The 17,999-nt window shown below is 43.5% G+C and overlaps 1 protein-coding gene across 1 annotated transcript in view; it reads left to right on the top strand.

Moving 5' to 3' along the window:
• The window catches only part of THRB (thyroid hormone receptor beta), a 360,716-nt gene extending 344,591 nt beyond the window's left edge, over window positions 1-16,125 (top strand). Inside the window, exons 7-10 of the mRNA XM_058553892.1 lie at window positions 23-228; window positions 6,423-6,569; window positions 11,580-11,838; window positions 14,152-16,125. Coding sequence (XP_058409875.1) covers window positions 23-228; window positions 6,423-6,569; window positions 11,580-11,838; window positions 14,152-14,393 — 854 coding nt within the window. The 3' untranslated portion in view covers window positions 14,394-16,125. The remainder of the gene's footprint in view (window positions 1-22; window positions 229-6,422; window positions 6,570-11,579; window positions 11,839-14,151) is intronic.
• The last annotated feature ends 1,874 nt before the right edge of the window (window positions 16,126-17,999 follow it).

Here is a 17,999-nt window from a genome sequence, read left to right as displayed (position 1 = left end):
TCTCACTTTCTCCCTCTCCCAGTGGTACTGGATGACAGCAAGCGGTTGGCAAAGAGGAAGCTGATAGAGGAGAACCGGGAGAAGAGGCGGCGGGAAGAGCTGCAGAAATCCATCGGGCACAAGCCAGAGCCCACGGACGAGGAGTGGGAGCTCATCAAAACCGTCACTGAAGCCCACGTGGCCACCAATGCCCAAGGCAGCCACTGGAAGCAGAAACGGAAATTCCTGGTAAGGCTCCCCGGCACAGCTGAATATTGGCCTCATGCCCTGCATTTCCTACCTCAGCTCAGTCCTCATAACCCTGGGATGCTGGTGTGATTGCTCCCGTCTTATTGATAGGGAAACTGCACGAGTTCCACATCCGTGGATTCAACCAATTGCAGATAGAAAGGCCTTCCATGGTTGCGTCTGTACTGAACATGTACAGACTTTTTTTTGTTGTCATTACTCCCTAAACAATACAGTATAACCACTATTTACATGGCATTTACATTGTATTAGGTATTATAAGTAATCTAGTGATGATTTAAAGTATACAAGAGGATGTGCAAAGGTTATGTGCAAATACTATGTCATTTCAGATAAGGGACTTGAGCATCCGCAAGGGATTTTGGTATCTGCAGAGGGTCCTGGAACCAATCCCCCACGGATACCAAGGGATGATGTAACTCTAAAGCCATTCTTTAAAACTACTTCCAAAAGCATTTAAATCATATAGTTTTCTCCAATCCACTCAAATCTCTGATGGTACAGAAGTGCCCAATTTAACCACCAACAATTCGTGTGTGATGACAGTGATGATAAAAGTAGATGTGGACTGAGAAGGGAACAAGGAGCATCTGATGCCCAACAAAGGAAAGCAATGTCTTTCCACCAAGGGTAACTCACTTCTGCACCTCCCAGGGGCGGTGAGACATTCGGTTTGGAGTAAAGCCCACACCAGCAACGCTATTGTCTGTTGACATTGTGTTATTATTCTGCTCCCTTAGTTCACATGCAAAGGTGTGGCTTTGGATGGATTTTCCACCCAAGTATAAAATGCGACCATCAGAACCAGGGCAGACCTGCCCTACTTTTCCCCTGGCAGAGCTACTGTCTCATTTCACACATTCTTGATTGGGGTAGCCTCAGTAAAGGGGCCTGAGCAGAAGGGTTAGGCAGGATGGGTGATTTGGCCGTGTGTGGTCTGTGTGGACAGGTCACAAGACAAGGGCAACCAAGTCAGGAAGGCTTCTATTGCCCAAGATTATTATAACCACATCAGAAGAAGGCAGGTAGTCTAGAAGGTATGTGTGTGGAGATCAGAACCAGACAGCCTGAGTTCAATGCTTGCCTCCGTTGCTTTTTAATTATGTGACTTTGGGCAGATTACTTCACCTCTCTAGGGCTCAGTTGCCTTTATGTGCTTACCAAATTGTATAAAAGTAATAGAAATAAGTGCCTGGCATTGCATTAACAACCACGGAAGTGATTACTATGTGCATCATCCCTACCACCACCACCCTCACCATCCTGTCCCTGCTCACCCCAGGAAAAGGGAGAGCCTGGAGTAATAGCCTGAGGCCCAGGGACCTCTAATCACCATTTGTCTGGGCCTTCCTGCTGCTCCTTACAAAGGTGTGGGAAGACACCCTGTGATCTAGCACAGGAAGGGAAGAACCCCGCCTAACCCCACCCCACTCTGCATTGCTAGAGACCTGTAGGTTCAAGCGAAGAAGTCCTCAGCCCTGAGCCAGCGACTTGCAAAGAGGTCAATTGGCACCATTTCCTACTCACCTTGAACAATACTGACGAAGCAGTCAGAGCAGAAAGCCAGTTGGTCTTGATCGTGTGACACCAGCCTCCTCTAGTGCTAAACCAGGGTGAAGCCCACACCTGCACACACCCCTGAATCTCTCCTTTTGTACCTCCCCCCATCCCCTCCACCGCCCCAGGGGAGACACTCTGGGTTCCTTATTGTCCCTCAGCCCACATCCAGTCCATCAGAAATCCCTGTCTTCAGCTCCCAAGATACATCTTGAATTCTTCCACTTCTCTCTATCTCTGCTGCCACCCTGTAGTCCAGCCCACTTCATCTCCTGCCCAAACCACTGCTGTGCCTGCCTGTTTCTTCCTTTGGCTCCCACCTCCCTTCTCCACATAATAACCATAAATCTCGTCGTGCTGCTCGCCTGTTTAAAGCCCTTCAGTGGTACCCCACTGCATTTAGAATAAGCCCGTCTTCTCTCCATGGCCCACAAGGCCCGTCATCACTGTTCCCTTGCCTGCCTTTTGTCGTTTGTCTCATGCCATCTCTGGCTGTAACCACCTGAGCCTCCTTTCTGGCCTCAGGACGCTGCACTAGTTTTTTTCCTCTGCCTTAAATGTCCTTCCTCTGATTCTGTGGAAGGCTGCCTTCTTAACATTCTTCAAGTTAAAGCTCACACATCACTTCTCAAAGGGGCTTTGGCTGACCACTCTATCTCCTGACCCCCATGTACTATCATGTTACCTCCAGTCTTACCACAAACTGAAATTCTTCCATGAAAGTATTCTTTTTATTTATTGTCTATCTTCCCTCACTACAATGAAAATTCCTTGAGATTACATTATTCATTGCTGTAACCTCTGCATCTAGAACTCAGCCTGGCCCATAGTAGATGCTCAATAAATATTGGTTGAGTATATGTAAGAACTTACATTTACCCACTAGCTCAACCAACAAGCATTCTATCCTCCATCATTTGGCCCAATGCCTTCTACATAGTGGCCAAAGATACTTAAGGCTTGTTCCCTCCCCTTGAGAAGTCCATATCTTAGATGTGTACCAACATAACCACAATAAAAAGTAATAGTAATAAATGCCATATAAGTGATATACATGGGCCACCATGTGTGTTCAGATGAGGTAGACATCATTTCAAACTGAGGTCATCTGGGAAGACTTCCAGAAGAAGCTAGAATTTGAGTTGGGGGGGATTTGGAATTGGCAGAGGTGAGACAGAAGTGGGGACTTTGGAGAAAGCAAAAGTCAGAAGGGAAGGCAGCCCCGAAATGGAAAACTGCAAGGCAAGTTGGGGAGGAGATGTGAAGAGGTCATCTGGGCTGGCTCGGGAGGGCACACAAGGAGGAATAACGTCAGAATGAGAATTGGAAGCACCCCCATGAGCAAGCGAAAGCAGTTTGATCCACAGAGGCAAAAAGGAAACTTTCCCCACAGTCCACACTGGTGAATCTGCAAGCCAGAGACTTTTCAGTATCTGAGCTTGATCTCGTGTGCGTAAACACATATGTGTGTGTGGGAGCAAATGTATTTCAGGTAACAGATTACATAGCCACTAGCTCTAAATAAAATATCTAATCGATTCAACTGGTGTCAAATATTTGTACTCTTCTTCATTTTTAACGTCTTCCAAATATGTTAGCAAATGATGTGTTGTGCTTATGGGTGAAAAATCTTCAGGGAAGTCACAAACAAGGTTTCATTGCTCAACCTTAATGTCTCATACCTGATGTGTTAACTCAGGTCAATTCGTAGAATATACATATATACACCCAAGATCCATTATGGAGATAAACCTTAATGATATAATAGGAGGCTTTTATTTTGTATGTAGTTTTACTTCTAGCAATTGTATTTTCCATTAAATACCCAAAAGCTTAAAAGTAAATTTTTTTCCTACCCTGATATTTATTTTTCAACAGAAAAGCTTATGAGGTTGTTACATTTTGGGGTTTAATTTTAATTAAAATGGCCATATTTCCTTGTATAATTTCCCTCCTTTTTTTTCAAACCTTCAGAAGTATCACAGGTGGTGATTCAAATACCCCATGAACCCACAGATTGAACGGAAATTATTAACATCAATATTAACCCACTGACATTTCAAAGGACACTGAATACCAATCCATAAAATCAGATTAGCTCTATCAGTGTTCAGTGAGAAGACGTTTGGATTCAACCACGCCAAAACTATGTTATTAAAATATTTTTATTTCATTTTTATTTGTAAAAAAGTTCACCCTACATATATGTGTGTATATTTGTGTATTTATATGTGTGTATATTTATAAAACTTCCTACCTTTTGTAATGTGTGACCATAGTCCTTTTATCAGTTGATTTTCTTAACGGAGTTGTAAAGTAGAAAGGCAGGTGAGATTAGCCTCATTTTCGGGGTGGGAGGAATTATAAAGACCAGCGAGGAGCTCTGAAGGATGCAGGGAGCATCAGTGCCCAAAGGAGGAACTGATGTACCTTTTCCCATAGCTAGGTCTACCTGAGAAAGGCCCAGAGAGAGAGGGAAGCTGTACATGTGATTATTCCATCAATTCCATCTGCATCTGGAAAGCCAGCAGAACAGTAGCCTTCCATGGGCTTGCCATGCCAACAGTCGCCCCAAAACATCATCACTGATTATGAAAACATGCCAGAAACCAGGTTTCTTTCCCATCTACTTGCTACGCCTGAAACAAACAATAAAAAAGTGAAATAAAATAAACAGAAGAACCTACTGGATAATCCGAAAAAGGTTTTTATTTATAACAAACCAGAGCTTGTTATGTAATATATTTTAAAATCCTCCCCTAGGCTGTAACCATGATTCCAGCCACACCCTGGGAGGGCCTCAGCTGTTGACCCTGGTGCCCTGGCAACAAGAGAGTGAAAGACTCATCCTTTGCTTTCTTCGTGCTAAAATTTAGATGTGAGCAGTAACAGAGGAGATGTGGGAAGAAAAATAGTAGCTGGAGTACTCTGAGCTGGACATGGTTACTGCCAGCCCAGAGGTTCTCAAAGTGTAGTCCTAGACCAGTAGCATCAGCAAGCCCTTCGGTGTTGTTAGAGATGCAGATTCTCAGGCTCTACCCCTGACCTACTGAATCAGAAACTCTGGGGGTGGGGCCCAGCAGTCGAGTGATCATGATACACAATGAAGTTTGGGGACCACAGTCTTGTCACTGGCAGTGCTCTCACCTCTACAAGTGAAGGATTCAGTCTTGCTCAACTCGCTCACAGTGCTGGTACCTCCTGCCCCTCTCTGCCCACCCTCCCACACCTCCCACCCCTGGGGGCCTTGTTCGTCTCTGTCTACTGTAGCTCTAGGCAAAGGTGGCCACCATCAGGCAGAGCCTGAGTCTCTGATCCCTTTGATTACATTCACAACTTCCTGGAAGACGGTGGGAAAGGTTGGCAAGGAGAGGAATAAGAGGAGTGGAATTCTACCCTCTGGTGTCGAAAGTGTACAGGGTGTAAAAGCCTCGAAGTGGGAGGGAGAACTGGGGCTCCTGGCAGATTGCTGTGTGGATTCTGGGTGACTGAGAACCCGATCCTGGCCTCAGGGAATTGTTCTTAACCTCCCTGAGCCCTCGTTCGCTCATCTGCCAATCAGGGATTGTGTGAGAACTACCTGAGATCATGCGCTCCAAGGGGCTGGCTCGCTTGTAGGTCACAGATAAATGGTGGTTATTATTATCACAATGACAAGAAAGGGCAATGGAGAGGACTGTTCCTGGCAGGAAGTACTGGGGATAATAGGAGATACATGAGAGAGGCCATACCATGGTGGTCATGGAACGCCAGGCCAAGGAGCTAGATAGCTCCAGTGGACATCGGGGCACCTAAGGTGAGCACAACCACCTGAGGGACTTGCTAAAATGCTGATTCTGTACCATTGGCTCTGGGGAGATGACTCAAATTCTGTATTTCTACCAAGTCCCCAGATGACACCCAAGCTGCTACACCACCCTTTGAGCAGCAGGGCCGTGGACTGTTCTTGGGCAAGTGAACTGCAAGTGCCCTGGGAACATTGAATACTAGTAAATTCCCCACTCTGCCCTAAAGTTTGCACAACTCAGTTCCTATAGGCAACCGAGAGATCTTCCCCTTCAGCCTACTGCGACCCACGCCCCCTCCAACTGGAGTCTGGAGGGCAGACAGGCACTGCGAGCCCCAGCAGCTAGGTGAGGAGCAAGAATGAATCCACAGAGTGCTGTTTGCCAGGGTTCCCCCATCACACTCTCCATCACTGCCGACGCTGTGCCCACCTCCCACACAAAGACACACACCAGAATGTGCAGTGCTCTGAACATGCCATCCAGAGCCCCTAGAATTGATGCCACCTGGCCTAAGTATCACCCTTTGTGCATTCAGAAGCAGACCCCAAATTCCTGTTGTCCCCCCCACCCTTCTCTCTCTCTCTTTCTTTCTTTCTGCAGTGACAGTCCCATGAACATTATCACAGGGGCCTCTTAAAGCAATGGCCAAGATGTATATCTTTGCTCAGAGAACTAAACGATGTGAAAACTGTACAGTTTGTTAATAAACAATATGAAAAATGGACACTGTACAGTATGTCAGTTCAGAAGAGATTTTCTGCCATGTGAGAACTATGATAAAGACCCCTTCAACTTCTTCATTTAAATATTTCTTGTTCTCCTCCTTAGCCGGAAGATATTGGACAAGCACCAATAGTAAATGCCCCAGAAGGTGGAAAGGTTGACTTGGAAGCCTTCAGCCATTTTACAAAAATCATCACACCAGCAATTACCAGAGTGGTGGATTTTGCCAAAAAGTTGCCTATGTTTTGTGAGGTGAGGAAATTGTTTTTCCTTCTGCATAATTTTTCATTATAGTTCCATCAATTTCCAGGAATACTGAGTATAATTTTTAATTTAATATTAATTAGGAAGGACTTAATCATATGAAAGCAATGTCAGTGCAAAATGAAAATGCACCCTGTTTCATTTTTATATCGCCACCTTCTCTATTCAGTCATATTCATTAGCTTGTCCACGTGAGGTCAGTGAAGATCCTATCCACCCACCTGACTCCAGGATAGGGAAATATGATAGCAATACTTCCATTACCATGCTCACATTTGCCCACATTAAATCCAATCCTTATAACAGATCTGCAGGATAGCTCTAATTAACCCCATTTTATAGATGGAGAAAATTAAGATCAAAGAGATTAAGTTAACTTATCCAAACATGGGCCATGGTTTGAGCCTAAGTCTATATTCTTTCCACAACATGTTCCAGCAAGATGGCTGTGTGGTTGTTTCTTAATCCTCAAGAATAAGTTAAATGACGCTCACAGAGCAAGGATCTTAATATCGCCTTAAATCTTCCCTCTTTTCTCGTAAACTCACCCTGTCTTGCCCCATCTTCAGGGCACCCTGAAGAGCTCACCCACCAAAGCTCATAGACTTTCCCTTTGGGACTGCAACCTTAGCAGTCCTACTGTGCAGCAGCTGAGAGCACAGGCTCTATAGTCAGCTGCATGGGCAAGAATCCTAGATACATTATTAAATGTCTTCAAACTTTGGTTATTTCATCTTTAAAACGGGAATCATAACAGTATCTACTTAGAGCTGTTGGGAGATTTAAATGGGACAATATATGTAAAGTGCTTAGACTGTGTCCAGGTCATAAAGAGTAAGGAGCACATATCATAAGGTTGTAGCTCAATGAATTTTCACATTTCTCTGTTTCACATTTAACACACCCACATAACGAGCACTGAGATAAAGAAACAGAATGTTACTAGCGCCCTGTTGTACCTAACTTTTTACCCTCAACTTTAGAACATATCATTTAAGTATTCTTTCACAAAATAATTTTTAATGATCTCACAGTATTCCAAAGAATCTCATAGTATTCCAAAGAATAGATCTATCATAATTTAGGTTATCTGGTTTTACTGGATCTTTAATTCATTTCCAATTTTTCACTAATATAAATATTCTGCAATGAACATTCTGGTGCCTATGCCCTGCTCACAACATTATTTCCTAAGGGCAAATTCTAGAAGTGGAATTTAAGGACCAAGGTACATATACCTTTTACGGCTTTCAATATGTGTTGCTAACTCACCTTCGAGGAGGGTGTACACTCTCACATCTGTGCCGAGGGTGCTTGTTTCCTCTCGCTTTTGTCGACTCTAGGTGCCATCTTTATTTTTGTTGGGTTGAGTCTGTTTTCCTGGACCTCTCTTAGTCCTCTCTCTCCAGGCTGTGTCCTCATCCACCAGTGCTTGGTGTCTGAAGAGAAACTTGATTGAGTTTGCTACCCCTACAACTCAAGCTAGCCTGCCAGTCATGTGTTCCCCTTTGAATGCCCACCAAAAATGTCTTTTAAAAAATGTAAAGCTCATGTAAACCAACCCCTGAGAGAGATTTCAGTTAGAGAAAGAAAGAAAAGAACACCGTGCACTTATGTCCATAGCAGGGGTGAGGAGTCATCATGGAACCTTCAAGCGTGGGTTGTGTCAAGCTTCTCCAAGTGTCCCTCAGAAGTTTAAGCCTTCTTCAAAGTCAAACTTCTCTCTCTCTTTCAACCTTGATATTTTGTAGTCTCCAAACTGCAAAAAAAATGGGCTACTTTGTCCACTTAAAAAGGAAATTTGCCTGTTATTTTATCCTCAAAATGAGTTTATTCAGGAACAGCCAAAAGAATTGCAATTCAGGATGTGCTTGCTATGGTGAACATAGGTAAATCTGGAAAAGAAAGGAGGAGCTGCTTTCATAGAGAAAAAGGGAAAGTAGGAAAGGACTGTTCTAAACGAAAGTCCATTGGGAGAAGGTAACAATTCAGGGCAGCAATGGCTTATTGGCTAAGCTGCAGCATTTCTCATTGGCTGGGCTGTTGCTGGGTGGGGAGAGAAATCTTCCTTCAGTAGTAAAGTTTTACTTCCTGTCCAAGATGCAAGCCTCCATCTCTTCTTGTTTGGTGTAACTGACAATGTATGATAGGGCGTGAGAGCTCCCCCTACAGGCCTTCCCAACTCCAAATTAATTAAGGTTTCTTTTATTAATTTCCACAACTTTTACAGCAGAGATGCATGTTTCTGGTGTTTGTGGCTCCCTGAGGACCTTTAGCCTTTTATCCTCTCTTTGGAACCCCAAAGAGGGAAATGAACTGTGTAGGCCTCTGAGCTACCTGTGAAGTGTGTTGAGATCCCAGGCAGTCTCAACAGCCAGAGATTTCTTGCCAGAGGCAGTTTGATGCATCTGCTATTCAAATTGTGCTCATCGTATTTTCTGCTAAGATCCATGCCAACCCACCGAGCAAGGCTGATGGACACCCAGGGCTTCGAAAGATCTAAAATCATTGCTGGCAGAGCTGCCAAAAACACACAGAAGGACCACTTGTAGAGTATAGGATACTGTCATCTTTGCCAATCAACCTGAGTGATGCTCTCCTAAGGAGACAGGAAGAGTCTGTGGGAGGAACTCTGCATCTCTGCCTGTCATGCCTTTCTTGGAGCATTCTCAAAATGAAAGTATTTTGGCAGGTGACTAAGAGTTTATTTGCTCACATGTTGAAACAAATCTCACCAGGATCCTACAAACCTCTCTTAAAGGAAAAGGCATCTGGCCTAGTTTTTAAACCATTGGTGATCCTTGACAAATACTTATTCAACTTTAATTTAAATTTGAACTGGTCAACAGTAAGTTTTAAAAAGAAAACTTCTACTTCATCTATAATCAGACTTGGCTACAAAGATGGGCCTACCCAAGTTTGCATATTTTGTGACAGATTAAAAAAATAATAAATGGTTTGATCTGGTTAGAAATTTCTCTTTGCTATTCTATGCCTGTGGTCCTCAAGAGTGGGGTCCCCCAACCAGCAGCATGTGCATCACCTGGGATCTTGGAGAAATGCAGAAACTCAAAGGGTGGGGCCAGCAAAACCTTAGGGTGGGTGTAAAAGCCCTCAGGTGATCCTGATGGGGCTGAAGTCAGAACCATCGCCCTAGGCATTAAAGCCAGCCTCTGCCCACTTCAGCCAATTCTCCATCTTACCTGTGGAGGATCCAGCCAAGCTTGGGTTTCCTGTTTCCTACCATGCTCTTGGGTCAGGAATCCAAACATGCAATTGAGGAGTACAAATTAGAACCTAAATAAAAGAAAATCAAGGTCATTTTTTTTTCAGTGAGTAGAAGGAGATTCCAGAACCAAATATTAAATGACTTTTATTCTGTAGAAAAAACTAAGCAATTTGAAATTAAATGGTAAGGTGGCTAGGTTAAGTTGGCAAAAAACATGAAAGACCCAGTATATTAAATATTACTTTCAGTTTTGTATAATAACCTAAATTGAACCAGTCGAGTGTTGCCAAGAGTGTTTCCCAAAAAGAATTTGTACCCACTTTAATGAAGAGATAGAAATTATGTGTAATTTACATCTTCATTGTTTATGCAAACTTAGTCACATCCAAGGTACTTCAAAAGAGCGTGTTCTTTTCTTCTCTTGGCATTGGATTCTAACAGATCTAGCTTCAAATCCTAGCCTCACCCACAAAACATTCATGTGACCCCCTAGCATGTTACTCAACCTCTCAGTGCCTGGATTTCCACATCTGTAAATAAAATTGGAATTAGAATATTTACCTCACTGCATTGCTGTGAGGATTAAATAAGATGACGCAAGTAGATCTTAGCACGATGCCCAATTCATCAAAAACATCCATTAACTAATAGCCTTTCAAACTATTTTGATAATGGCATTTAATTAAACATTCTCCCCTCCAGTAAGTAAAACTGTGATTTTTTTATTATTTTGCTTAGCAAAATTCTTTTTTTTTTCAAGTTTATTATTAATGTTATCACATTATCACAAATCCTAATAAACAGAGCAACCAAATGAGCTTGAAATGAGATTACAACACTGGCAGAAAGATCCAGTGTGTGGAGTCATTCTGGTGCCTGGAGTACTGGGAAGAACAGAACCCTAGGAGCCAGGAGGTCTGAATTCTGGTCTCACCTCTGCCTCTAACTCACTGGGTGAGCTTGGGCAAATCTTTTGCATCCCAGGGCTCATGGGTAACATGCATCTGTAAGTGACTTTCTAGTTCTGTGCCTTTTAAGAGACCCAAGGAGCAAACTTGCTTCAAAAAACAAAGAGAAGCAGGGCCGGTCAGGTGGTATAGTGGTTAAGTTCGTGCGCTCCGCCTCGGTGGACCGGAGTTCGCAGGTTCGGATTCTGGGCGCAGACCTACTCACTGCTCTTCAAGCCATGCTGAGGCAGGGTCCCACATAGAGCAACTAGAAGGATGTACAACTATGACATACAGCTATCTACTAGGGCTTTGGGGAGAAAAGGAAAAAAAGGAGGAAGATTGGCAACAGATGTTAGCTCAGGGCCAATCGTCCTCAAAAAAAGAAAAAACAAAGAGAAGCACAGTTGCCAGCTAAATGGTAGAGTCAGCTGTTGGCTCTCAGAGCTACAAGACAAAAATGTTGGTAAGTGTAACATAAACCCTGCTCTCCAGCAGTTATCAGTTGGGTTATAATACAAACCCCAGAGCAAGGGATTATTAGCTTCATACCTGACTGTAATACCAGTTGGAGCGCTATATCCATCATAAAAGAAATGCAAACTAATGAGATTAAAGTTGGTGAAGCTTAGACCAACTGGAGTATGAAAATTGGTTGTTGAAAGTCTGCAGCCGAGTAGGTAGGGAAAGCCACGTGCTCAAAGAGTGCAGGACTCATGTCGATCAGAGGATATTGTTCCTGTTGCCATTAAGATACTGTGTGTTGTTCCTGACTGACATCTGTCCGTTTGTTCTTTGCTGATGTTGGCTGGTTCTTTTCAGCTGCCATGTGAAGACCAGATAATCCTCCTCAAAGGCTGCTGCATGGAGATCATGTCCCTTCGCGCTGCTGTGCGCTATGACCCGGAAAGTGAGACTTTAACCTTGAATGGGGAAATGGCAGTGACGCGGGGCCAGCTCAAAAATGGAGGTCTTGGGGTGGTGTCAGACGCCATCTTTGACCTGGGCATGTCGCTGTCTTCTTTCAACCTGGATGACACTGAAGTAGCTCTCCTTCAGGCTGTCCTGCTGATGTCTTCAGGTGAGTACGCCCAGACTCATTACTGGGCATTAAAAGAGCTTTTGCTTGTCTGGCGCTAATTCAAACCACTTGATGAGTTTTCAATTCCCATTTGGCTTCAGAATCATAGCTCATTCTCCTTCAGCAAGCAACTAGGGGTTTGCCAATGGACTGGGAACTAAAGGAGGGTGTCAGGTGTCAGATGCTTTTTGCAGGCTCCCAGGGTAGCGGGAAGGAACCAATAGAGCCATCTTATAGACTATATGGAGTAGTCCATCTTCAGTGGACACTGCCCAGCCTCCTCGTGGTAGCTGGCCAACCCTGCCCCCTTCTGGTTTTCTGTATATGGGATATGGGTATGAGTGACCACACCATTGTGTGTTAAGTTCTGTGTGAGGAAACCATGAGTGAGAGCTAGAATTTGTTCATAGCTTAGTTACAACTTAAGTTTCAATTATTTATTGCTTTAGCATATCACCCCAAAACTTAGTGGCTTAAGACATCCAAAATGGCTGGGTTTGGAGCTAAGACATCAAACATGGTTCTTTCTCCATGCAGCCTCTCCTCTGGCAGGGCTTCATTGTCCTTTAAAATAAAGAAATTGAACTAAATATCTGGAAGTTATATTCCCAGTGGGAGGGTTCAAGGCAGTTTTTTACCTGCTCTGAGTCTCCAATGCCTCGTCGGTGTCATCTTCCAAGCCCCACTGTTTTGTTTGGCATTTCAGTTACACAATATCTCAGGCCTTTTCTTCAAAGCCTTTTCCAGGAACTGCTGTGGCTAAAGTCCTTGGTCCTGTAGTGATAAGCAGAGAGCTAAAATGGAAATGATCTGAAAGACATATCTTTGAGAAATTTTGTCTTAAGGAGTTCAAGAGAGTCTTTGACCTTTAAAATGTTTCTCTCTTCATAAACACGTTTAGTACGACTTGAGCATCATCTTATATATGACCACCTTATCTTCATCTCTTTCTCATCAAAGGACAGAGTTTTGACAAAGCCAGGTTATTTTTTCCCTTTGAAGGAATACATCCAGAGCAATATTATGTTGATTCTCTATTTGGATCAAAAGTTAAAAGATCATGTGGAGAATTCTTCTGGCACACTCAAAAAAAGAGAGAAGACAGGAGAGAGGAAGAGAGAGGGAGTGAGTAGATCCACAGAGCAGCAGCATCAAAAATGAAGGAAAACACAAAATAAAAATGCACAAATTGCAATTTGAGCCAAATAAGCCCACATATTTTGTTTAGACTCAGAAGGGTGGATTGAGACACTAGCCCTGATCCTTCCTTTCAGATTAAGCAGAACTCTATTTAGACTTTTACTAATACAGATACTTCAATAACTGGACACTTGCAGTGTGAATTTATTTGATCAGAGCTACCGGGAGCACACTGAGGAGAACTGGGCAGGGGGATGGTAGGGCTTCCTGGAGCTAAATGAGGAATTCATCCAGGTTTATAAATTACTTTGTAACCCAGTGTTTGCAGCCTGGATGTTCCACAGTCATCCAGCCTTCTTGTGACACCTCTTTATTATTTCTCAAAACTGCCTTGAGTCCCCTCCCACATATCGTGGGAAGACCCGTGGTCCTCCCAAGACTTGGGAAGATTTCCAGGCATTTTCATGGTCTCCTCTTGCTCCCACTTCCCACTGTGACTCTTGTCTTCTCTGCACAGGGTGACTCTAGCAGGGCTCACATCCTCTTTTCTTTTCATTTTAATTCCCAAGGCACCACGCACACAAGCCTGTAAAAGGCTGTTACAGGTAGCAATTTTACTAATGGTGTAAGGACAGGGAAGGAGTGTCATACAGCCTGGCAAACAACTAAAAGTGGATGTTGTGCTTCTTTGTCTTCACAGGAATCTCTTACTTTCCGACTTTTCCCCTTTGGCATCCAGGCCTCCTGTGATGTTCCCAGTCTCTTTTCACATCTCCCCCGTGACTGCCTGTCCATGCTTATCCTCCCTCTCTCCCAGGCAGCCAGTGGAAACTCAAAATCTTTCCCCTCGTTATGCAGAGTATTTCAGCTCTCTGGGTAAAGCTTCTCCTTCTGTACCCAGGAGGGAAGCATGGCCATTCACACCCAAGGAGGTGATTTGTCTAAACCAGAGATAGTTATCTAAACAAAGTAGCTACTCCCTTCTTATAAATGATGCCACTCCCTGGTATCTTGGCCCCTGATGCCCCAGAGTTCGTGTTGCATCCATGCTCATTCCTAGGAGTTGAGAAGTCCCCAGATCTGCCCACTTCACACTAGAGGGCTTGAATTAGACAAGACAAGCCTTCTCCTTTCCACCTCTGAATTAACATCCCTCTTCTTTCTTCCTCTCAGATCGCCCTGGGCTTGCCTGTGTTGAGAGAATAGAAAAATACCAAGATAGTTTCCTGCTGGCCTTTGAACACTATATCAATTACCGAAAACACCACGTGACACACTTTTGGCCAAAACTCCTGATGAAGGTGACAGACCTGCGGATGATTGGAGCCTGCCATGCCAGCCGCTTCCTGCACATGAAGGTGGAATGCCCCACGGAACTCTTCCCCCCGTTGTTCTTGGAAGTGTTCGAGGATTAGACTGACTGAATTCATTCTCATAATTCCTACAGCACTACTGGGTGTCATTTCATTCCATTGCCTAGCTCTTTTTTGTTTGTTCCTTTGTTGCTTTGTGTTGGGAGGGATTGTTTGGGGATAAAAGGAGGTAGTCCTTGGCATAGACATGGATGAAATTGCCCCTTGAATGCGGGTACTCGTAACTATCGCATTTTATTCTCCAGTCCTTTGATGTGAATGCTTTGAAGGTTTTACAGTTGTGGAGGTGGGGTGGGCACAATCATTAATTCACCAGCACCAAGCCATCACCAGCTCCCATCTGTCCTTGGTCAGAGAAGCAAGCAAGCAAAATGGCACAGCAGAAGACTAAAGAAGCCTTAAAATCAAGATAATATGATCATCTTGAGCCAAACCTGATTTTTGCAGGGCTCAAGTTAGCAGGGCACAGACCACCTTTGGTTGGATGTGGCTTTGCAAATTTCTAGGAAAAGGTCTCAACAAATGTTTATCTATTCAAGAGCATGATGTTTTCAGCAGTCTTCATTCTCTCCTAGCAGCATAACTTGGAATGTACAGGAATATTTGTTCCCAAAATATCAGCTGTCCTTTTCTGATAATTTTTATAATCCTATGATTTAATTCAAATCGTACGAGGGCATGACTCGAAGATGTGCAGGCATTTGACTGAATCCAACAAGGAAAACAATTTTTTTCAGTGAGCCCAAAGAAATTAGAAATCTTCACCAATGTCAGTGACTCAACAGTTTCCAAAAATTCACAGAGTATTACCTCATAGTAGGAAGTCTTCTTTACAGCTTAGGCTCAGAGAAAATTTCCACAGAAATCAAACTTATTTACAGTGTTGTCACTTTTCAATGACATCTGATCTGTCATCTCCCAAACTCCTGAAGTTATTTATCCTGATTACATCTTTGCTGAGCTGACAACAGAGTTCCCTATGGATCAAATCTTCTAATCAAGAAGAGAGAACAAGCTGAAATTTGAGTCTTGTTCTGGAGGCATTCTGAGGAGAGATTAGGGCAGTTATGTTCTGAGCTGAAGGAAACGCAGTGTTCCGAGAGCCCCCTTCATGGACTGATGGTTTGGGGATGCTTCCTTCTGGTCTTAGACCCTCGAGCTCTTTGCTCTACTCACAAATGCTTTCCAGTCCCCTCTCCCCTCTGACTCTGAGGCCAGACTATCGCTAAACAAAGACCAGTCCAGCCACTGACCCTCTCTGTCCCTCTCACAGCATTGCCCTGACAGATATTCAACAGGCCTGCAGACCATGCACCCGAACCCTCACTCACTTTCCCTCCCAACCCTCCTCCCTGAGGACAAACACTGGAGTAGCTTGTGCTCAGAAAACAAATGGTGACCCCTGATCCCTTCAACATCAGAAAATGGGCAAAGAATGTTCCCATGTAATTGAATGTATCTCATTCTTCACTGGATAGTAGTCATAAACTATTCCTTTGCTTGCCTTGTACTGCCTTATCCTGGAAATATTGGGGAAAATAAGCCATATCAGTGAGATTTACCTAAAAACAAAGGAATGAAAGTCACTGTGAAAACCAAGTGGACTAATTTTTTTTTAACTGGCCCAGAAATCAGAGTGCATGAGTTCTAGTTTGTGCTCTGTCAACGCGTAGATTTGTGACTTTGGGTCTTGGTTTTCTCTTCTGGTGAATAAGTTATGATTTCTAAAATCCTTCGCATCCTTAATATTGTACTAATTTCAGGGGGTGGGGGGAGAATCTGGTTCTTTTGGTTATTTCTTTCGTATTCAAATTTCTAGCTTTATTAGGCAAAAATTATGTCCTTCTTAACAGTTAAGAAAAGTATATTTGGTATTGATTCAAAATAAGAATTTGACATACCACTCATCAACTATTTAGAGAAAGGCAGGATGGCCTTAGAAAAAGGAGATGGACAGCATTGAAAATGTGAAGTGTGACTGGAAATAATCTGGGAGGAAAATTACATGTTTAATGTGCTAAAGCAATTATACTGGCTTCTGGGGAAAAGAAAACAAGAACATCGCTATGGAACTTGCTAATCAGAGACAGGAAGTAGGTGAAGAGATTAAAATTACAAACATGAAGTTCTTGAGTAGATTACCTGCTTTGCCTTTATCTACAGACGGGTTTTTTGGTTTTGTTCTCTCTAGGCAGCCTCTAGCCAGTCTCCTTAAGTCCTTGCTTTCTTAACATCTCAGCTCCCTCTGTTGTTGGAGAACTACTCCTTGAAACATTACCGCTTCATCAATCACCTTCTAGTTCCAGGGTAACTAAGCTTTGTGGTGTGGGGCAAGTTTTCCCTCAGAAGGGAAGGAGAGAAAGGCAAGCAGGGAGGCTACTTACGGAGGGTCCATAGACTCCTTGGGCATCAAGACTTCTTGGGAAAATTTCCTTAATTCGTTTGTGAGAGTTTCCCCAGTACATCAGACACTCCCAGACTTGAATGTATGGACAGAGCCTGATCTAAGGCTAAATCAGAATTCTTTGGGGATTAACCATGATTAAGCGTTGGCCAAATGGTACGGTTCATCTACAGTAATCCTGCCAGTCGCACGTAAATTTATGTTTGATCCTCGGCTCCTTAAATGATTGCCTTCAACTGGCAAACTGCTGACCTAAAAATCTTGTTGAAGGCTGAATACTTTATGCTGAGAAGGACATGCCTTAAAGTACTTTGGGTTGAAAGGAAAGGCTATAAGGACTCAAAGGCTCATGACCTCAGTGGTCAAAGTGACTCATTTCTTCTGTAACTGCTTGAGGTACATAGCGCATCTCAAAACTCCATCTCATAAAACTTGATTAGGAGGGATTTGCTCTGGATTTTTTTTAACATTTTTTTCTTATGTTGTCCAAACTTTCGAATCAAGTGTGGACTTGATTGTAACCCCCCTCACAGCAGGGAGACATCCCAGCAGAGAACATACCTGTACCACTGGGATTGTTATTTATAAATCACTTAACTTTGGGGGATGAGTGGTGTGGGGATATGTGTGTGTTTGTAACCCTCAAGTGTACTTTACTCTTCAATTTAGACGTGCAGTATTTCCAGAAATAGTGAAAAAAGTAAGATCTTTTCTTCTTTATGATTCTGCTCAAAACACCATGTGCCGCCTCAGAGCTTTTTCTAGTCAAATGAGCCTCAGTCCTCAATGATGCGCTTGCCGTGTTGATGCCTCAGCTCAGTGATGTCCCCTCACCTGTGCCTCGAGTAACACCTCTTCCATTGGCAGCGCGGTCATTGGGGTGGACCACCAGGCTCGGCTCTGCTTCAGCAATGCCATTCTCATTGCTCTTCCGTGAACAGGTGTGCAAGCCCTGGCCCCTCCTCAACACTAAGCCCCCCTACAGACTCAGCCACCGTGGAACTGCTGAGCACCCTCAAAGCATGTCATTGTCAGTGATACATTTTTATTCTATGGAACTCTAACCTATTCGTGTCATATTGACCTTTGCTGCATGAGTCATAAATTATGAAATCTGTCTTATGGTTTTTGAAATGTAGCCAGCGTTTGTAAGGCTAAACCTTTTTCATAAACTGAATTTAAGTGAATAACCAAGCCACAGTTCCTCTCCAAAAGGAGAATGCTTCTGGCTATTTGAATCTCTG

This window comes from Diceros bicornis, chromosome 2 (assembly GCF_020826845.1).
Source record: "Diceros bicornis minor isolate mBicDic1 chromosome 2, mDicBic1.mat.cur, whole genome shotgun sequence".
In the NCBI taxonomy this organism is placed as follows: Eukaryota; Metazoa; Chordata; class Mammalia; order Perissodactyla; family Rhinocerotidae; genus Diceros; species Diceros bicornis.
Note: the sequence above shows the minus strand (reverse complement) of the source record. Positions and strands in the feature narration are given on the sequence as shown.